Source organism: Varanus komodoensis, unplaced genomic scaffold, assembly GCF_004798865.1.
Source record: "Varanus komodoensis strain SLA01 unplaced genomic scaffold, ASM479886v1 scaffold12, whole genome shotgun sequence".
NCBI lineage: Eukaryota > Metazoa > Chordata > Lepidosauria > Squamata > Varanidae > Varanus > Varanus komodoensis.
Window position 1 is genome coordinate 7,251,682 of NW_025335349.1, and position 22,307 is coordinate 7,273,988.

Here is a 22,307-nt window from a genome sequence, read left to right on the forward strand (position 1 = left end):
TGTATGGATACATGTGTGGAGCCAAATCTCTCTGAACTCAGTTGGACTGCCCTAAGAGTAGGCATGTATCGGAGTGTGCTGCTGTACGGGAATCCTGCACATATCTACTCAGAAGTAAGTCCTTTTGCGTTCAGTCGAGCTTATTTCCAGGTAAATATGGGATTGCAGTGTTGAATTTAGAATCTTAATGGAGTTACAGCACAAGTGCTAAGGTTTATTTACCCCAATTTTACAACCTGCAAGAAGGACAATCTAATGTTTATGAAGTCATGTTATTGTTGGTTTTGTTTTGTGGGTCTTACTTTAACTATAAAAGAAAAAAGAATTTAAACTTCAAAATATAATTAGAAAATGGTATGGTTCAGTTTCCAATGATGGCATTTAACTTTCTTGTTAAAGTGATTTACAGAGTAAATACACTGTTTTAAAGTCTGAATAAAGTATAATTGGTAGATATATTCTAGCACCGTATCAGTGGCTGGAGCAGCCATTCTCCCTCTCCCTCTCCCTCTCTCCTTCTCTGTTAACTGAAAATGCCAACTTTCACATATACTGTACTGCTTTCAAGTAGGAGGAGAGAATGACACATTTACTTGTGCATTCTTGCACTTGCTCCAGTTGCTTAGAGGCCTCTTCAGTAGATGAAATGTCATGATCACCTTTAATGAAGTTGTGAATTTAAATATATGAAAAGCAAAAAGCCGTTTTGTCATATTGTGCTTCCCTAAATATAACCTATCTGGGAACAGATAGTGATCATCATCCTTGAGTCCAGGGGTTAAATAAGCAATTAGACAGCTGGCACTTAAAATATAATTCCACTTCAATTCCTAAATTAAGTAACTTAAAAAATATCACATGTATTTAGATTGTTGTTTTACATTTACCCATTTTACACAAAGCAGTATGTGTGTGTGCGGGGAGGGGAGGCTCACTGCAACCCACTTACAGCAAAGTCAACCAAAGTGCAAGGCTAATACTACTACTAATAATAATAATAAATTTTGAAAACTGGGGATACAGAAGAATGGGAAAAGATAGGGATGCCAGTAAAGGAGGAAGTGAGTGTAAAAGAGAGTATAAGAGAGCCAGTGTGGTGTACTGGTTAAGAGTGTGAGTCTGGGACTCTGGGTTCGAGTTCCCGCTCAGCCATGGAGCCAACTGAGTGACTTTGGGCCAGTCACAGACTCTCAGCCCAACCTACCTCACAGGGTTGTTGTTGTGGGGATAAGATGGAGGAGGAGAATGATGTAAGCTGCCTTGAGCCCTTTGTAGGAAAAAGGCAGGATATAAATCAATCAATAAATAAATAAATAAATAAAAGCTGAAGGAGGAAGGGATGACTGGCACCTAGGTGTGAAAGAAGATGAGGAGAAAGTGTAAAAGAAGACGAGGAGAAAGTGTAAAAGAAGGTGAGGAGAAATGGCAGGAAATGGATAAGAAGATGTTGAGAGGCATGTTGGGGAAAGAGGAAAAAAGCATATAAAATACATAATTTTCTTTACTTAGAGCAGGAGTTCCTAAACCTTTTGGATTAGTGTAACCTTTTGGATTAGTGAAATTTGAGGGAACCTCACAAAATTGCTGCCATAGAGGTGCTTTCTCATTCATAAAAGGCTTCCCTGTTGGGATGCTCAGTCACAAACAACTTATTTCAAAGAAAACAAATTTATGAAATGAATAGAAAATTAAATTGCTCAAGAACACTAAATACAAGACAGGGATGGTGTGTCTGAACTCCAACATACAATATCATTATTCTGAGTCTAAATAAAGGGCAACACTTTGATTGAAGCATGACAATCTCCTGATGAAAAAATAATTTAAAATAATCTTAAGCAATAACAATCACTGGAGGCAGGGAACCAGATGGGTGTCAAGAGGGTTGACTATCAACAACTGGGCACCACAATGGAAATCCTAGCCTTTGGATCAGAAAAAAAAATCCCCAAATGGCAAGGCTGAGTAATTATACTTTTTGAGCCCTTGTCTCAACTTAGGTTGAGGAAAGCTGAATTCTGGAACTCCCTGGTACAAGGAAGTAGCTGTGGCTAAGAATTTAGCAATTTTTGGAGAGGAATGAGAAACGCATTTAAAATAATACCAGCAATTTCCAAAGCATTACTCCAAACTGTACTTTCATATGACACCACTTTGTGACTGGTGGTCCTCAGTCAGCTCACTCATGTGGACCTTTGAGGTAAAATATTAAAAAACCCTGACACAGGAAGTATATATAATGAAATAGAATGCTAGTTATTGATACTACAGATGTGATTACATGTCTTATTAAATATCCCACTTGGGTTAAACAGTGAAAACAGATAGCTTTGTGAGCCTCACAGCTTCTCTTTCATAGAATTACTGTCACAATGTGTAGCTGGATTGATTTTCTATACTATGGTTCTTGCACTGGGCTGGCTAACAAGCAGTCTACTAGTAAACTAGAAATCCATTTGGTGTAGCTTTAATCTCTCCCATGCCCTATGACAGCCATTTTGTCACTCAGAAATCTTCACTTCTCAAATATTGTTCCACATCAGGGCCAAAATAAATATTCCTTTAATCACATAGAGTTGGCATATGTGTAATGGTCTCCCCACTCTCCTGCAATTAGGCATATCTCTGAGTCAAAGTGGAAAAAGGTTACCTTGGGAGAACGAGGTTTAAACTTCTTTCTTCTTTTCTCACAGTTTGGTTCTACCCTTCCCCTCAGAGGGGGTTTAAAAGTGGAATTATCAGGTTTGCATTGTTGCTAACGGAATAATCTGTCCGCCAGAGATTTCCAGGCAGCCCAGAAAGCTGCTGTGGAAAAACAGGGAAAATAACCTGTTGTGCTAACAGGCTTCCACAAATCGTTTTTAAAAATTATTTTTAGGTGATGTTTCAACAAAAAACTATAAAGAGAAAATGAAAAAATAGCTGAATATTTGAATATATCATTTTAAGTATGCACATATGAAATATGTATGCATAATAGAGCTTTCTATGAATGATACATAAACTTAGACAAAGGCAGACCAAATGTCTATATAAGTAACCATTCCCTATTTGGTGCAGATCAACAAATGATATAAATCAAGATCTGGAAAGCTAAACCCACTTTCTCTGACTAGAAATTGCACTCTCTGATTGGAAGTTGCATATGTTTTCAAGGATATTTGTGGCAGGGTGATCATCTCTCCTCCAATTTACAAAATACAGTCTTCAGCTTTTGAAAATATTTGTCAGATGTAAATAGAGGATTCCCACATATAACACAAACAATTCAAGACAGTGTATTTACCTTACCATACCTTAACTTTAAAGATCCTCATCTAGCTTTAAGCTGTGAGAGCACATTAATCATCTTATTTAAAACTAACCTGATCATTTGAGATATGTCTATGGGAATAAGTATTTCTAAATAGGTAATAACTTATGGGCACCATCAAAATTGCCAATTTGCTAATACACCATAAGTCAGCAGGATCCCACTAATGCAACATTAAATTTAATCCTGTACCATTAGTATAATATTATGAAGATAGCCATAATATTAATGGACAGAGCAACATTTTGAAGGAGCACTTTTTGCCATCACTGTGATGGGAGGAGCTGCCCTTTTGGATCTTTTTGTATTCTTCAGAACTTGAAGAAATAGAATAGTATATACCATGGCAGCTGCATCCAGTAGAGACCAATATTGTACAATTGAATTTAGCATGATAGATCTGTATCTACAGTAAATGCATGCCTACTGATAAGAAAGAGAGGCTGTGGCATTTTTTATGAATCGGCTATTTAACTAATATGTTTTCTAAGATGAAACAAAGAATGTCTTGTTTAAATTGAAAGAAGTTGTATCATAGTCTTGTTAGTTTATCAGTTCCATAATTCCAAGCATATTTCTGAATAATAGAAGAGGGCAACATGTGGCCTTTGGGAACTTTGGCCCACAGCTTTCATCATCCCTCCCCACTGGCTGGGCTGGGTACAGCTGTTGAACTTTGTCAGCCAAAACACTTGGAGAACCACAAGTTGCCTACCTCTGCTGTATAGCAAGTAAAAAATTGTTGTGCGATCATTTACTACAGAGAATTACGATGATAATAAGTGTTATTGAGTCTGAAAATCATGGGTGCAACTATAGACATCATTGTGGGATGGGGGGGTGTGTCTGAGAGGGAGGGAGGGAGGGGGAGAGAGAGAGAGAGACAGCTCATAGTTTATATGCAGCTAACGACTGAACTATTATATTTATTTATATTTTTGGCCCTAATGTTTTAGGGTTCTACTGCCATGGGTTTCTAGAAGGGGACTTCCAACCCCAAGAATCAATGAGCAGCCAGTCATTTCTAGGGGAAAGCATCATGTTCGCTCAAGGTCGAGTGAACAGTCTAGTGTCAAAGTATTATGTCCTGTACATCACCTAGCTGCTGGAGGGTCGGCGCCACCTTCTCCACTTCTGACAAGGTTGCTATTAAATGTACAGCGCAGCATTTGTTTTCTGCCTCCCAGATGTTAATGTGATGGTGTACTTTCTGGACTACATGCTGTGCATTCACTCATCCTGGCACTCCAGTGCAATCTGTTTCCCTCCCCACATGATATCTACACTTTCCTCATATCCTCTGCTCAGCCTATCTTCGTCACTATCTGGATTATTTAACCCATACCAAGGAATTTATCATACCGGTTAAAATCTGCCTCTGTTTTGTCTCCCCATTGTTCTCTTGTGTTATGTATTCATATGAAAGCTTTCAGAATATTTCATTTAAAACAATGTACTAAGCTATGTAAAAGCCTGTTTTTGTAACAAGAATGTGTTCACACATCATACATTCTCTTCATACTGGATATGGAGAGAGAAACCCCCACAAAACAATGGGTTTCTTAGAGAGATTATCTAGAGACCATGTATGGTGAGAGCAGTGCATCAAAGGGCAGGAGTAATGCCTGGTCCTGGGGAAACTTTCCCTGGTCACACCTTCTGGAAAGCAGCTGGTAGTTTTTGTTGACTTCTCCTGCTTCCGTTATGCTTGACCAGTCATTTCCTTTCTCATGACTTAATTTGTTATCCTTCTAAGATTTTGCATGGTACTTGTGCATAGATTCATGGAAACACTTCCCTGAGAAGAGCAATACCAATTTAGTTCCCCTGAGTTATACTATAAAAGAGGAAACGTAGAAATAAGTGATGACACATGCAAAGCGAAAAGACTATTCTAGGATCTTATTCACCGTGATTTCAGTTGGTGATGTGTGAACATCCTCTACCTCTCAATTTTCCTATATTCCGTAGTTTTACAAAATCATTTTAATAGTTAGCTTTATTCAAGTAATGCGTCTCAAAATATGTGCAGACTTTCTATTGGACAGAAAACCTTACATTCTACTGAAAGTATTTTGGGACTTTGTAACAATTGGGAGACATGTGCTGCAATATTACAATCCATGTCTTGATCAACAGTTAAGCTTTAAGAGGGGGGATTTATGTTGAGGATAAATTTATGTTGAGGATAAATGCTTAGAGATTCACATACACACATGCACATGCATGCATAGATCTCTGTCTGTCTTTCTGTCTCTGTGTGAGTCTCTCTGTCTCAAACGCATGCACACCCCCGCTGCAGTGCACAACCATTGTAATTGATCACTCTTTGAATGCAGTGGGCTAGGGTTGACAGCTCAAGACAATTGAAGCAAAACATGTTTTTAAAGTCCAAATTCACACTGGGGTCAGTGGTTTGACTGATTTCAGGGCAGTGAAGATTTTTTCTTAGCGTTAAAAGCTCGTTTCTTTGTTTAGAAACTACTCGAAAATGCCTTTGCAGTTATACACACGTAAATAGATAAAATCAATATTTTTATCAAGTGGAACAGATATTCCACACAGCTTGTGGTACGTGTGCAAAGTAAGGATTCCTCTGCTTTATATACAGTTTAACAAAGCTATTTCACTTGGTGCAGATGTATGTGACAACATCGCATTTAATCTCCATTCTGCCTGCAGGATGCACCAACCAGGAAGCCCCTTGCAGCCGTCTCCAGCAGACACACCCTTCAGCAGCCGTAGGGGGAGGCAGCTTCCACAAGTTCCTATCAGGAGTGGCAGTACAGAGCAAGGTATCAAATAACACGCTTATAGTTCACATCTTGGGTTTGTTTTCCTCCTTCCTCATGCTTTACACAGACATCTTGATCGTTAGTGCTTTATTGGTCTCTACTGATAAAGCAGGACTATGATATAAAACTGGATTGCAAACTCGTGGCGTACAGATGATTATTACAAAACTTAATGTTTTCTGGCAACATATACAACTTAAATGTTCCAATACATATAGTACATCCTTCATTATCGGCTCTAGGCAAAGGGCAGATTGAGATGGTTGAGGATAACCAGTTCTGTTTGTCTGCAGTTCTTTAAAGTTGCTTTGTTAGATGGAACTGACTAATTCTAATTTGCTGACAGGAATGTGAACAAAATTAATGATATCCCTTTCTGAGCATGTCAAGTCCAAAAGTGGAGGAAAATTAATGTGTTACCTGGGTAAACACAAAGGAATCCATAAGCAACATCTCTGAGTAGAAACACGAAATGGGTTGTTGGGAAAGATATTGTATTAAAGGTGTTATATCTACAATACTATAAGTATTCAGTTACAAAAAGATGGCTTATTTTTCTAAGGTGAAAAAAATGCTATTGAGGCTCACATTACAAATAATACACAACATGCTTACAGCATAATCCTATGTATGCCTACTTAGAAGTAAGTCCCATTACATTCCATGGAATTTACTTGCAGTTAAGTATATATAGGATTGTAGCTGTAGATGTTTTATATTTTAATTACATGATGCATTTCAGAACTAAAAGAGTAACATCTTTAGATTTCTTGTTCTACATAGTAAGTTAATGTCCTACAATCCACAGATACGAATAAGGATTGAGAATAAGCTGATACGTTATTGAGGTGACTGAAAAGTTATTAGCGGTACATGAATCATATAGGTATGCATTTCCTAATGAAAAAGGAATGAAGAACCATCGTTGAAATATCTACAGAATATATCAGAATACAGTTTTCCATTCTGTATAACCTTGATCACTTGGGTATTCTCTAATTTATGTGTGCAGTTTTGATGTATAATATATTGGCTTTTCTTATTTCATGTTCTCATAAATTAAGGCCTCATTGGTTAAAAATTTAGTTTAAAAGCTACATTGCAGATCAAATTAGTGTGTTCTTTCAGAATGGCCATAATATGGAAGCTGTGCAAAGGAGAGAGAGATGGTTGTATAGATTTTCATATATCTTTTTATTGCTGACAATCTATCATGCGAAAACATATTGAGTATACTCGTAGTTCATGCTTTGTGTAGAGACTCTTTCATACAATGCCTTATTACTGGATAAGTTAAATAATAACATTTCCATTTAGACAATGCTAGCAAGATTATCTGTGAACAACCTGTTTCAAATCACAAGACTGGAAAATTAGATTGGTTGCTATAATGTAGAGAACAAGGAAGAAAGTGTTGCTGTGAGGATTTCATTACATGGTTCTTCTTTCACTTAAAGGCACTTAATTTTACTTCTCATAGAAGTTGATTTGTTATCCTTTGATAAAAATATGTAGGGAATTTGGTGAAAATTTTCTGTCTGACTTCCTATTGTTGTTGAAGTGATGGACTTATTTTATTAAAAGGTGCCTTTCCTTGAGTATTTTTACAACTGGTATAATTCAGGTGGGTCTTCGAAAACATCTTGTTTATTTCCTATTTGCACTGAATTGTCACTTCATATATAGTTTTTCCAGTGGGAAATAATAACCCCACCACCACTGTGAGTTATTCCTATAGAGAAAGAATTATTTGTTGAAGTTTAGAGGTGTAATTATTTTAACAGTTACATTAAATACTTGAATCTATCTGTTTTTATTGTTCACCCAAATGAGGTATCTAAATCTTTCCATTTACTATTCTTGCCAATTCCACTTTGAGCACAATTAGAAATAGAAAAATGGTATCAGCATGACTTTGTTCAGCCATTAAAAATTGTTCTGTATAGCAGTCCTCTGACTTGTCAGCTGTAACAAGACCCCCAAGCAGAACATTTGAATCCAACCACACAAGCATTAGCACAACAGAGGACTGTCCAAATTTGTTCCCTGAGCCACCTGGGAAGAAAAGGACATTGAACATCTGGTCAGCTTCAGAATATATATATTTGCAAAATGAGAAATATATACAAAGTGAAAATATAGAAATAAAGAAATAGATGCATGATAGTTAAGCTTTCCAGAAAAGCCTAAGATGTAGATTCTGCAAGGGATGATACAAACTGAAATGCAAGGGGAAGTTTAACTGAATTTATTAAGCCTCAGCTCAGTTACAACATTAATTCCTAGTCAGATTAATCTAATGCACAATGTCTTCATTATACATGATAAAGAAAGATATGCCAGTCTTCTAGTGTTACAAGAATGCAGATTTTAGCCTTTTCCATTATTTGCATTTCATGGGATATCTAACAAGGAACAATGTGATTATAACAGAAAATGAATACATTACGGTGTGAAATGGGAGGAATTAACCCTCTCATATATGGTTCCTGCTTTTGCATTTCGCTTCTGCTAATGGATCGTGTACAAAAATAGGCCAGAACATTTGCTGTAAGAACCAAACTGCGAATAGGTAACAACTGTCTATAAACTAAAATTGGCAGTATATATTGTTATTTTGAAAGAGGGATTTTGCCAGTCAAAGATAGAATGTGAGAGATTTTACTAGAGGTAACAAATAATCTTCTGGTACACCTTTTGAGAAATAATTCTACTAGTCCATGCATGTGATCAAAAGCATGCAAGAATATAAATATGAAAGGAGGAGATGGGGAAAAATGATATAAAGGCTAGGGTGCACAGTCAAATACAGAATAGATTCAGAGAAAATATGCGATTTGAAGACATCAACAGACAGACTCTGTTATTCCTTTTTTTGTGGATTTCTCCACAGCCTTCTGAACCTACTGACAAACTGGGACTTTATTCGTAAAATCTATAATGTCAGGATTGCATCCGTGTACATTGTACATTTACCTGGATTTAAATCCCATTTATTTTAGTGGAATTAGGTTGTCCATATGGTTTCAGGACTGCAGCCAGTGTGCAATTAAGTGTATTGAAAAGCCATCATACTCTTGCCTCTGTCTTTCAAACATCTTACTTTGACTTTTAGTAGCATTATAGGATAATAGCAAAGAGGCCTTCAGATAGATTCCTACAATAGCATGCAATTTAGAATGAATAAGTCTCTGCATAGCAATGGGACCATTATACTAACATATTATTTGCATAGTATAACGTTAAAAGCACACAGTAAAAAAAAATCATTTTTTTCCATCGAGCATCCCCAACCCTTAGGAGGACATATCATGAGTGTGTGGTATACACAGAACTTTCGTTGAAAGCATATAGCTGTGTTTCTCGCAAGTAAAAATAATAATGCGGTGCTGGTAACTACAAAATACTGAATTACAGTTCCAGTTCCAGAAGTAAGAGATACAGGTTCTTGTGATCATATTGCTGCTTCCAGTGTAGTTGCATAATTCTTTTGAACAAATATAAGGTCATTGTAATATTTATACCAATAAGAATATGCTTCTTTCTGGGATAAATGTCTTGGACTGGGTTTATTGTGCTTTGTTGGACAGTGTGCAGAAGAGCATTGCATCCCTTCTCTGACAGTATGTGTAACCCAAAATATATGGCTATTTACAGTGAATTCAGCAGAAACGCAATAGGACTTAAGCATGTGGACATGGACTGTTTTATAAATGCCATGGTTCTTGGAATTTCTAAACCAATGGAATATTGAGTGACCTACATTATACATGAGCCTAACATTTTAAAATATTTCAATTTTCAGAATTTCCTGCTGTTTGACTTAAGAAACAGTGCTATCCAGCAAACTTTGCCCAGACGTCATGTCCTACAGTAATTTTTAGATAATATAATTATGATGTTCTGTTTATTTACACTTTGAAAAGAGCTGCACTTGGTTTACTGAAAAAAAAACACAACTCCATCTTAAATTGAGAAGTGCATAAGGCAATATCTTATTCTGTCGGATTTGGCACTGTATTTTGCATAATCTGATACCCGTATTCTGCAATTTAGATTTCAGACCGAAAACTGTATTTATTTAAATGGCTTTTTACCAGTTCACATACTGTTATAATGTGTTTAAAGGCCTTTTGAAATCTTGTCTTATGATCATTACAGCATGTGTTGGGATGTTATATGAAAGAAATTTTGGCAATATGCACACAGCTGCTGGATTTTTAAAAAATAGATGTAGGTTTTCCAAGAAAAAATGGATATTTAATAAGATATGTAGCAAAGCAAATTATTTTTAATTGTCACTGTTATGGGAAGAGTTGTAGATGACAGTTAGATGACAATTGCTCTTTGGAAAGTCACTGAGTAGCTCATTCATTCATTCAATCTTTTGTTAACATACTCCCATAGGTGCTTCACCCCTTGTGTGTGTGACCCTGCTCTTCCATTGTTTGCAATACAAGCTTTGCTTTAGTTGTGTTGGACTGAACTGGAGAGTGCTTTCTGATACAATCGCATATTTTTTAATACTGCTCTAATTAAGTGCAATATGTAAGTACTCTAATCTGGAATAGATAAAAAGAAAATACTGGCTCCCATATATAAGTTTAGGCTGTTGTATACTCTATTTTGCATCTAGCACACATTCTTAAATAATAGATAAGAATGAAGAAGGACAGGCAAAGAAGCAGTGTTTCACCATAGTAAACCCCTCACTATTGTTTGTTATCTTTAGTGCTTGTCATGTCAAATAGAGATAAAATGTTTTGAATAGCTTCTTTTATTTTCAGCATTAACCTTTGTTTAAAAATATGAATCCAAGCCAAAATATGACTCTAACGTGGTATTAAGCGTGATTAGGACAATTGTTTTCCATGGGTTGGAGCATGCTTAACTCTTTATTGACTTCAGACTTTATAACTTGTCATGGTTTTGTCATCCAAGTTTCCCCACGTTAATTTTATGCATGCTGCAAAGAACCTATAGTGTTTGTCATTCTCATGTATAACACCTTTTTCGTCTAACTTTAAATTTGCTGATTTCTTTCTTTTGTTCCCATCATTCCGTGCATTTTATTCATTGAAGAACAAGACAGTAATAGCTCATCATCAAAAGGTAAATATTCATGTCAATTTTACTAACACTCGTCATGTTATTTTACCTTTATTCTGAACTAATTTCATATCAATCCATTTATGTAAATTACATTCCATTGAGAATGTAAATCTGGGGCAAAGCTTATTTCTTTGGGGCAGTTTCAAGTACTGTTGCTTCACTTGGCATGATTGACATGGTGCGAGCATAAGTGACCTCTAGTGTGAACTAATGCAACAATTTTTTCTGCAAACCTGCCGCTCTAATGTTGCACTAGAGGTTGCTTACATTGGTGCAACGTCAATGGTATAAGCAGAACGAGAGCACCGGATATTGCCCCAAGTACTGGAACATCATCCAGTCCATATTTATTTACAGTTGTAAAATAGTTGTTCTTCCTTATCTCAGCGTTATTTAGGGAAATACTGTCTTAACCCTTGACCAGGTACAAGTTTGGTTTTCGTCTTCTGTATATGTTTACTTCCTTGGATAATAGCCATACCGAAGATAATGAGAATATGCACAGTAGTTTTGGGTTAAGTAGAAAGAGGAGGACTAAAGAATCCAAATGACAGCACGGTCCTCACCACCTCTAGAACTCTAAAAACTATGCTTAATCATAGAATCAACACAGACTATATTTTTAGATTTTTAAATAGTTTGGCATTTCACATGGTATATGAGGACAGGAGCAAGCATTATGGAGAAGCCCTCTTTCCCATTTTCAGCTCTTTGGGACATGAAGGGAATTGTTTGGCCCTGATATTTATTCCTGGCATCCTAAGCCATCATTTATAAATCCTCAACAGATTCTCATAATGGACAGTGGAGTATATTTTCCCACTTAATTGCCCTATCCATTTATAATGTGAAAGGTACACAAGAGATATGTTCCTATTAAATAGGGCTTTTAGTTGTCTCTGCCATTCCCTCAATGTTAGATTGGTCCAGGTACATATACTGGTTATAGCATGAATCTGTATTCCGCTTAAATGATAGATGACCTCTTTTCATGCATGGATGACCATGCATCCCTTTTTCCAAAGAGAATGGATGGTTTCTGGAACATGTCTGAGTCAGCTTTCTTCTAGACTGAGTCCTCAGCAGACATCTAGTCCAATGCCTTCATCTGTATGCTACAGATACAGTTGCAAGTGAGGAAGGGAATAATGTCACTTCAGGTTTTGTACAGTCTCTGAAGGCAGCTTCTCAAATTGTACGATTCCTTCAATGATATAGGCTCTGCATATGAATACTAGCCTCCTGATTGGTCATAATGTTAAGGTACCATACAGGTTTGATTCAGGCATCAGTAATTTTGTCCACTTTGTAATTAAGAGCTGAGGTAAAATAGGCATCCACAAACCACAAAATAGTTCAGTCTCAGACTGACAACGCCTGTGCCTTTGACTTTACTTCATGGACATGAAGATAAAGAAAAGTGAAGAAAAAAAAAGTTAAGCAACTCAGTCTAAGGAAAGCTTACATGGAGCATAATGTTGATACTAGGAAGAGCAAGAGATTGAAGCTGCCTCCCTATCAGTGTCCAAAGGAAGGCCCTGGACTGTAAATCTGTTTGCAGTGAAATGTCACCACAAATGTCAAGAGGAACTACTGTACCTTATCCCATTGCAAGCTGTCTGCCTTGCAACATGGCTGATTGGAAAGGGCAGGAAGTGGAATTGCTGGTGCGATGCATCTGCTACCAGTTAGGAGAAATCATGACTAGTTGAAGTGAAGCTGGCCAAGCTCAGTGAAGGAGTCCAATGCATGAAGAATGAGTGGGACTTTTAAAAGTTGGTTTTAAAAGGCCAAGCAGCAAGTTGGGAATGATGGACAAACCAAGGGGCAGGTCAAGTACAGGAACATACCAGGACTGGGCAGACTGTGCTGCCCGTTGAACACTCAAGCCTTCTCATACTCCTGCCTGCCCAGGAGCATCCAATGACCAAAGTGAGCGGGCAGAGTCAGTCAAGGGCCTTAGGTGGAATTGTACAAGAATTTTGTTTCTGTTTGCAAGTCATGCTAATACGGCCTGCTCCCAGCCCCAGCTGTGAATGTGAGCAAAAATCCCATTTTTGGAAAATTGTCACTATTTCCCAAACTTTTATTGGAGGTTAAACATTCAGATATGCAGAAAGGTGTATCAACACTCAAATCCCCCTATCTCCATTTTATGCTTTAGCCTATGGAAAGCAATGCATTGCTTCAATTGAGAAAAAATACACCTTTGGCTTTGGCTTTTGGATAGAAAATAAATAAATGTGTTTTTTTCCTAATTGGAAAGAAGTGCACCTTTTCAAAATGCACCCTTTTCTAAGTGAGAAAAAACTGCCTCAAACAAGGCAAAATGAGGTTCAAGATAAATATGGAAGTCTTCCATGACTTTGAACACCCTCTAGGATCAGGGGGTTTCATTTGGAAGCAGCTACCTGGAGTTCAATGAGTGGTCCACCACATGGAGAAGCTCTCCACAGACTGCAGCAGGTCCAGGCGCTTGCTCTCAGCAACACACACCAAGTCCTGAGAGTATTTAAAAAGCCTCTTCATTTCCCAGTTTTTTACTGAAAACCTGGCATTATCATTTTGCATTGAAAAAGCCATTCATGTTATGCTCTATGGGTAGAGTGAATACCCTTCTTGCTTCACCTTGACATTCCCACACCACCTGCCAACATTCACATGCATGTTGAGCAGGACGTGTGAAAATATGTTGGAAATTTGTATTTTAATGTTTAACCATTGCTTTTTATTTATTTATTTTATTGTTATATGTTATTTATTATATTGTTATAGATTCTTTTATTGTATTTTGATTTTAATGATTGTAAGCCGTCCTGAGATGCTATGCATAAGGGATGGCATATAAAAGTTTTAAATAAATAATAAATAAATTGTGCAGCACAGCTACAACACAGTGCATGTATATGACCCATGCTGTTGTTATTTATTACATTACTATACTGCCCTTAGCTGAAGCCTTCTGGGAAGTTTACAACATTTAAGTCATCCATCCAGATTTCAACCTGGCTCAATCCTGCTTAGATTCCAAGATTAAGCAGGATCAGGCACTTCCGGCTATATGGAAGCTGTGTGTTTACATGTCCTATTCAACAGACATACCCTGGGGGTTGGGATTAGTGCAGTAGTAGGGCCATCTCACTCTCTTCAGACTTCTTGTTGATATTGAACATGCATTAAAAGGGCTATAGATATCAGATATCTGGATACTATCACAAGTATCCAGGACTGTCTTGACTATCTGATATTGTTTAGGGGGGAAGCCTATAGCAATTTTATAAACATGGTTTGTATATATAACTGGAATAACCCTTTACTACACATGTTTATATTGGGTATCTTCTGTCACTTGGAATGGTATCAAAAGATATTAAAAGAGCTTGCAACAGAAGACCTTTCAGCCAGTGAAGTTGGAGATGACTCTCATAGTATTGTCTGCTACAAGATCAGTTCAAAAGAAAAATTCAGTTGAAAGATGCAAAGCAACTGTATCACTTTGATACTATTATCTATAAATGGGTCTGTTGAAGAATGTGTGTGTGTGTGTGTGTGTGTGTGTGTGTGTGTGTGTGTGTGTGTGTGTTTTAAAGAGCCATTGTAGGAATCGGCATCAAATGAAGCCACCCATGTGGTTGAAGCTGCAGTCCTATTCCACCCTGGGAATAAATTCAGTTGAATTCAGTAGAGTTCATTCTTTAAGAGGCATATATAACGTTCTAATCTCCAGTCCTCTCTGATGCTTTATTGAGGCACTTTGGTATCTCTGTTAAATTTATGATTGATTGCTTGATTCAGTTTACATGTTCCTTTTCTGCCAGAGTTGTCTTCGTAGTGACTTCCAGTAAATTGAAACTGAAATTTCAATACTGAAGTTTCAATAGGGTGTATTTCAGTTTGACTAGGTTTTCGATTAGTTCCATGGGCATTTTCTTTAAAACTGTGTCACCAAAATAGCAATTGCAAATTTCCAGTTCCTCCTAATATCTTGAGATAGCTGTCACTTAATGCAAAGCCAATAGCAAGAAGTGAGACAGAATGTTAGGTTATCACCACCTTTATATCACCTTATTTTATATGGATTTTAACTTGTTTTATCTATGTTGTAAGCCGCCCCGAGGCTTCGGCGAATGGGGCGGCATAAAAATGTTTTAATAAATAAAATAAATAAATATGTACTTCCAAACAATTTGAATGAAGTGATGAGATTAAATATACTGGCCTGCTCTGAAGCTAGTGCACAGTAGTGTAAGGGTGTGCAACTGGAAGCCCACCATGCCAGGCAGAATCCACTGGCAGGTTGATTAATGCCTTTTGCTGCATGACTGAGCTGACTGAGTCCAGTTTGGTAGGGTGAGAGTAACATTGTGCAGCCTGCTTGGGAGATGACTCAACATGGGATGAGGTTTTCTCCAAGCACTGGACCAATAAGACTCTTGACCTCACAAACATCACAAGGCACTGAAGATTTATAAGGAATGGGCAAGATGCAGAATGAATTATCTCCTGTTCCGTAGTTGAAGTGAAAGAAGAAGCACACAGAAAAGGAAATGCCTACCTGATCTTCCCCACCCACGACAGCATATTGGACTGACCTGGTTAAAAGACCCTGAGGGGAGAGGGAATGCTGACAGGACTTCTAAATTATGTGTGTCTGACTGCACTATAGTCAGACACACATCTTTTAGGCTGACCTAATTTTCTAGAGAAGGTAGTATGAAAGTGATAGAGACTTCCCCATTCACTTTAGACCTGTGCTGAACCTTGGGCAGTAGCTAGTGGTAACTGTTGCATGTTGTTGGAAGCAGACCAGAAGGGTTGCTTGAGAATTGTTTCATTTTGCAATGAGATCTTGTGGTTTCTCGGTGTTTTGGAGGTAAGGAACTGCGATTGGTGGGTGCAAAAGTAGACTGCCTTTGTCAATGAAGCAAGGAAAGAAGTTGAGGCTATCTACGTTGCTAACATCTGTCAATAAAAGGATAGGTATGATCTAATTATTTCTATTATATATTTTACTTTTATTTTAATCTGAGTATAAATGCTATAATGAAGATTCCAAAAAGCCTATCAGATATTTAGGGAAAATTAAGCCTTCACTTCATATTTCAAGTGAATCATGAATATATATCTTTTAACTAGTTGCTGGCTCATATGAGAGTTGGTTTCAGACTTTGAATTTGGGGAGCTTGAAATGCAGATTGCTCCTTCTCAACCAGCCTGGATCCATTCTGAGCTCTTCCTGAAACCCTCCAAGCTGGGACCAACTTGAAAAGGAGGTGTGCCTCTACCCCATCCTTGCCACTACTCAGCCCTTCCTGTGAGTTCCCCAGATCACCTATTCCAAGCCCCCCTCAAAAAGGAACCTGACCTTGTAGAAGAAGGAGAAGATAACCAGCAGTAATGGGGGGCTTTCCATATTGCTCCAGGTCGTGGTAAGCTGAATTGACCTCTTCCCCAAATTAAGCTGTTTTTGTTTCCCTTTTTGCTCAGAGTATACAAGGAGAATGTACCAAGGTAGCAGGGACAGCTTTTGGAGTTTTATCCTATCAACTACTTTGCTCTTTTGAGTATTTGATAAGAATCCTCCTCTTTTTCAAATTACTACTGTAAAGGCATTCCAATTTTACATCTGTTGCCTACAATTACTTAAAATAATCCAAATGGGCTTCCAAATGATGCTTTTATTGTCTCATGCAGAACAGGTATGGGGAAAGAAGCCGTGGCATTCCAGCATGGCTAATTATATGCATGATGTGAATTGTAGTTCAGCACATCTAGAAAACCTGGTTCCCCACTTCAATCTAGAAAAGCTTCTGTGGTTTCGTTTAAAATGAAATGACGTGTGCAATGACATGCACATGGTGGCCATGCACATAGTGGGCATGTCTTGGAGCCAGGGGTCAGACTAGATGGCCCGGGAGACCCCTTCTGACTCGCTCTGTTTCTATGTTTCTAAAACCAAACCAAAACAAACTATTGGATGCAAATTCTTTAACAACATACTTCTTTAACTTACAGCTATCCTGGTTGCAGCTCCATGGTTTGCCTCCTAATATCCTTTCCCTCCTAATGCATTTGACTATTCCTGGTGTTTGAAAAATATAAACTTGCAGCTGCCTATCCTCTCCTTCCAAATCTCTAGCCTAGAGAAGATATTTCCGGTGTAGTACATGTTTAAGGCCCTGATTGTGCATTACTTGCATGACTTGTCTTTGTGGGCTTTAATCTGTCCTGCCATCTGAACCAAGGCCAATTCCTCATGATTTCACAGAGCCACGAATCTAGATTCTTTCCAGTGCCATCCTGTCATGAATGGGTTGTGTTCTCAATTCAGGATAAGAGGCTATGCTTTAGAAAAAACAAGATCCTAGCTGAGCCTGATATTCCAGAGCCTGATAAAAAAAAAAAGCTAGTACAGTATATTCTGTCAAATGCCTGAGCCAAACGGAAAGATAACAATATTGGCATCAATTATTCCCTAATTGCTGGGGCTACTACTGAGAAGCCTCCCTCCCTTACTGTTACCCTCCTAGCATTCCTTGGGGAAGCATTGGAGGCAAACCTTAGATGATGAATAAAGTGTCTGGGTATCTTCATGCCAGGAAAGTTCAGAATCAGATATTGCAGTCCTGAGCCATGTAAGGCTTTATAGGTCAAAACCAACACCTTGAATTGGGGTCAGAAATGTACAGGGAGACAGTGCAATTGGGCCAGAATATTTATTTATTTATATAAATAAAACATATACTGTTCACTCAACCAAGTTGGCTGTTTGAAAGGTTTACACTCAATAGAATCCCAAACATAATACAATATATTAAAACGAAGTAACAGTCAATAAAACATTCCAATTAAACAATAAGTAAAACTAAACAAAGCAATGTGCAACATAATCAAATTAATAAATATAAAATCTCCATAAAAATAAATAAAAATGAGAACTAGAGCAAGTAAAACCAAGTCCTGTCTGTAGATATTAATAAAAAATTAAACATTAAAATGCTGAGTGAATAGAAAAGCTTTGCCTTGTGCCAGAATATGTACAGTGTCAGTGCCAAGCATAATTCTCTGGGAGGTGAATTCCATAAGTGAGGTGCACTGCCAAAAAGACCTTTCCCTGAGTAGCCGTCCTCTTCATATCCTTCAAAGGCATCTTCCAAAAAGGACCTCCAAAGATGATCTTAAAGGATGGGTAGGTCCATATGGGTGGAGATTTGTTCAGATAAAAGGGCTTAAGCCATTTAGGGCTTTATATGTTAATACAAGCACCTTGAAGCTGGCCTAGATAGCAATTGGTAACCAGTGGAGATTGTACAGGACTGGCAATAAATTGTCTCTTCTGCCAATCCCTGTAAGCGGACTTGCTGCTCGATTTTGTACCAATTGCAACTTCTAAAGCATTTTCAAGGTCAGCCCCACATAAAGTGTGTTACAGTAATCAAGCCAAGAGGTTACCGGGACATGGATTACTGTTGCCAGATTCTACCCTTCAGCTAGTAAATACCTAAGTTCATGGAAGGTGCTTCTGGGTACAGACCCCACCTGGTGTTCCAGGGACAGCTCAGGATCCAGAAGCACCCCCAGACTTTGAACCCTGCCCTTTTGGGGGTGTGCAACCCCATCCAGGACAGGTTGGACATCAACCATCTGGACAAGGGAGTCATCTATCAACAGCACCTCTGTCTTGTCTGGGTTATGCTTCAGTTTATTGACCCTCATCCAGACCATTACCTCAGCCAGACACTGGTTCAGAACCATGTTATATGTTGGTTCAGAATCCATTTTATATATTGTCCCTGTTATCTAGCTACCATATTTTGCATGAGCTGTAGCTTTTGAAACATATTCAAAGCTGGCCCGATTTAGATTGAATCTCAGTACTCAAACTTAGGGCACAGAAAATTGAGGCCAGGATATCTCCATTCAAATAGGGACATAGCTGGGCCAACTGCTGAAGTGGGTAGAAGGCACTGTGGCCACCTAAGCTTCAAGAAACAAAGATGGTTCCAGAGAACCCTGGAATGTTCTTGCAATGTAGTCCTCCAATCAAAGCTGTATGTTAGCATAGAAAAATGCATATATTTGTGACTATCATGTACAACCCTTGCAAAAATGTGTACATTAGACAAAATTGCATACAAAACTGTATATTATGAGAAACTGTATATTAGATGCAATATTATAAAAAGAATAATCTCAAATCAATGCTAAAATGGGACAGATAAAATTTAAGATTAAAAAAATGAGAAGGCAATACTGGCAGAATTACTCCATCCCTATCCGGGAGTTGCAAAAGGGCATAGGCCCAAATCAGGGAAACATTCTCTTTTTTGCTGTCTGTACAGCATGGACCTGAACAAAATAGGACCAAATTCAGTAGCCCAACCAATTGTCTGCATCTGAATAAATGCAATACGTATACCACAAGTATGAGATGGCCAGTTTTTATTGTCCTGTTTTTTTCCCCAGTGGAAATCCACACGATGCTGGTGACCGAGTAAAGTTTCTGCAAGCCTCCCCACCCTGCTTCCTTGGTCATCTGGATAATAACCCAGCTTCCAACCAAAGTTTGGAACTTTCCATTCTTAATCTTGCGTGGAGTTAGAACTCGCTCAGCCCTTGCAAACCATCATCTCTCAACCTGCCACACACAAACACCCTTTCTAGCAATCCTCATAGTCACAACACTCTTTTCTTAGAGTCCAGAGCAAATGTATGCATACAGGTACTCTGCCAAGCAAAGTATGCCCATTTCTTGCACAGGTACATTGTGTATGAGGGCAGCTAGCCTGAAATGGAAAGAACCTGCAGAGCGAAGGTTTTCAGAGAGAGCTGCGCCCTAGATTTCAGATACAGCAGCTGCATTAGAGAGCTGGTTTGTCCAATACCCTTTCCAAGCAACTTGGCAAATTAACAACAGATAAAACAACCATCCAAAAGTTGTTGTGCTCTCAGGTGCTAGAAACACATGCTGGACACTTAGCAAGATACTGGTATCTCGACTGTATTTTGGTTTTGGTTTTATTCTTCATTCCCTCAAAAGATGGGAATCCATCCAATTCTGGTCCTTTCGGGTGGAGAAACAAGAATAGATGGTCACCAACATTCAAACAGTTGTTTTCCTAGCCTCTATACATCCCAGCTACAGCCTCCAAACCTATTCATTCTAAAAGCAATATCATACATGTATACAATATCATGCATCATACTGTCAATATCATACATTCTCCCATGATCTCCCTTCCTTGCTCAGGATATTTGGTGCTGCTTCTGGTAACAACTTTTCTTACAGAATGGGATTATCACATAAACTGGTATTTCAGTGACCTTTGCAGCAGGGCAACTGGCTGGAAATAGCTCAAGCCAGAATCATTATAAAGTGAATCTTGACATGAAGGTCAAATTCTTCAACAATTGAGGGGAGTAAGCTAAACCCAGACATTATGCATCACTTCAACTGATTAATAAGAGGCAGGAGCTCTTGTTCCTTGTTCAAGGTGTTCATTGCTCATCCAAAAGGTCAGGTTGCTCAGGATCCATATAATTATGCATCAGAATTTGAGGAGAGGGTGTGTCAGTTTTTCTTCAGCCTCTGATGGAGGTTCCTCAATCAGGACATGACTGTGGGAAATTACAACTAGAATGTGACTCTATCAAGTCAAAAGGTCTTTAACCTGTTTGAAAGATACAGCTGATGTCAGACAAGTTTCCCTTAGCAGAAGCACACAAACATGTGTCAGCCACAGGTTCCAGGATCAGTGCATGTATGGCCACTCTGAAATCTTTCTGTCTGTAATGTGGGTAGGCCCTTCACATTGATGTACTAGAACTTCGAATGGATTCACAAGAATGGTGTTACAAGAAGGAAACATATATCCCATGATGCCTTGCAAGATCAGGATAGAAGAGGTTTGGGAGGTGATCTTAATCACCCCATAGCAGCACCGCACTGTGGCTTTCTAAGCTGCTAGAGCTGAGTGGGTAATCACTGTCTTAACGCTGTGGACAGAAGCAGATAGACTGTGATAATACGCACTTGTCCATCCCATTCCACACTGCTTGGTGACTGGGGGCAAAACAGATATTACTTTAAATATGTGTCTAACGATTATATTTTTTCATTTTTTTTGAAAAGTAAATACTGGGGTGATATTTCCAATTTAAAGGAAAACCTTAACCCTGCATGTTAACCCTTCATTTAAAGAAAAACCTTAACCCTTCAAATTGCTGAGCCCTTATCTACTACAGAGTAAAGATGAAGGGGAGGAATAAGACAAACACTGCTGAAACACATTAAAAGTAGTGTCTGTTTTAGCCTTGAGTATAGAAGGTTGAAAGATACTTGGAGAAAGTGGTGTACCTGCATACATATTATTTGAACAAAATCCTGTTTGGTGGAACCTCATGTTCGACTCTCAGTCACTTGGGGTAGGGGGCATGACATCTGACCTCCCCAGAAACAAGAGCATTCCTTTCCGGCTTCTCCCCAAGCCCCTGGGTGAGCAGAGGAGGAGATCCTGCAGAAGGTTCCTCATCTTTGTGGGCTGGATTAGGCCTCTGAAACAAACATCTTCATCCCTGCCATGGCATATTGTTCGGCCCTGAGCATGGCACTGCCCTCACCCTGGCAGATGGGTGACGGTGTGTCATGTGCCAGCCATCTGCATTCTCAGCACCCATGCCCTGCCTATGTTTGCAGCAAGCATACTCTGAGCTTTCTGAAAAATGGGCTGGTTAAGAATGGTATCACCCATAACTAACCAGAGAGGGTCTCCAGGTCTATTCATTTAAATAGATTTAAGGCAGTATTCATCCTTAATACTCCCAGTCACCTGAGGTCTCCCAGTCACCTGAGGTTTCCCTCTTGGAAAATACATTTTGCAATAAAGGCTTTAACCAAGTTTTCATTTGAGGCACAAAGAGTTGCTCTGTCCTTAGGCTACAGCTGTTTGCCTGTCAGTGTAGCCTAACCTCCCTGCTCCCTTTTTCCTGAAGAACAAACTTCTTAAACTGCATTGTAGACCTTAAGTAAACACTTTTCCAGCCTTCTCAATAATTAATCCTTCCCCTCCTTGGATGAAGGTTTGGGT

At 38.5% G+C, this 22,307-nt stretch overlaps 1 protein-coding gene across 18 annotated transcripts in view; it reads left to right on the plus strand.

Moving 5' to 3' along the window:
* Nucleotides 1-22,307, plus strand: part of RIMS1 (regulating synaptic membrane exocytosis 1) — a 146,135-nt gene that overhangs the window by 50,388 nt on the left and 73,440 nt on the right. For 11 of the 18 annotated variants that reach the window (XM_044421657.1, XM_044421656.1, XM_044421661.1 and 8 more), the window contains one exon: nt 5,996-6,108. In XM_044421657.1, the coding sequence (XP_044277592.1) occupies nt 5,996-6,108 (113 nt within the window). Of the gene's footprint in view, nt 1-4,269; nt 4,456-5,995; nt 6,109-11,190; nt 11,221-22,307 lie in introns of all 18 variants that reach the window. The other 7 variants (XM_044421664.1, XM_044421666.1, XM_044421667.1 and 4 more) reach the window with 2 other exon arrangements.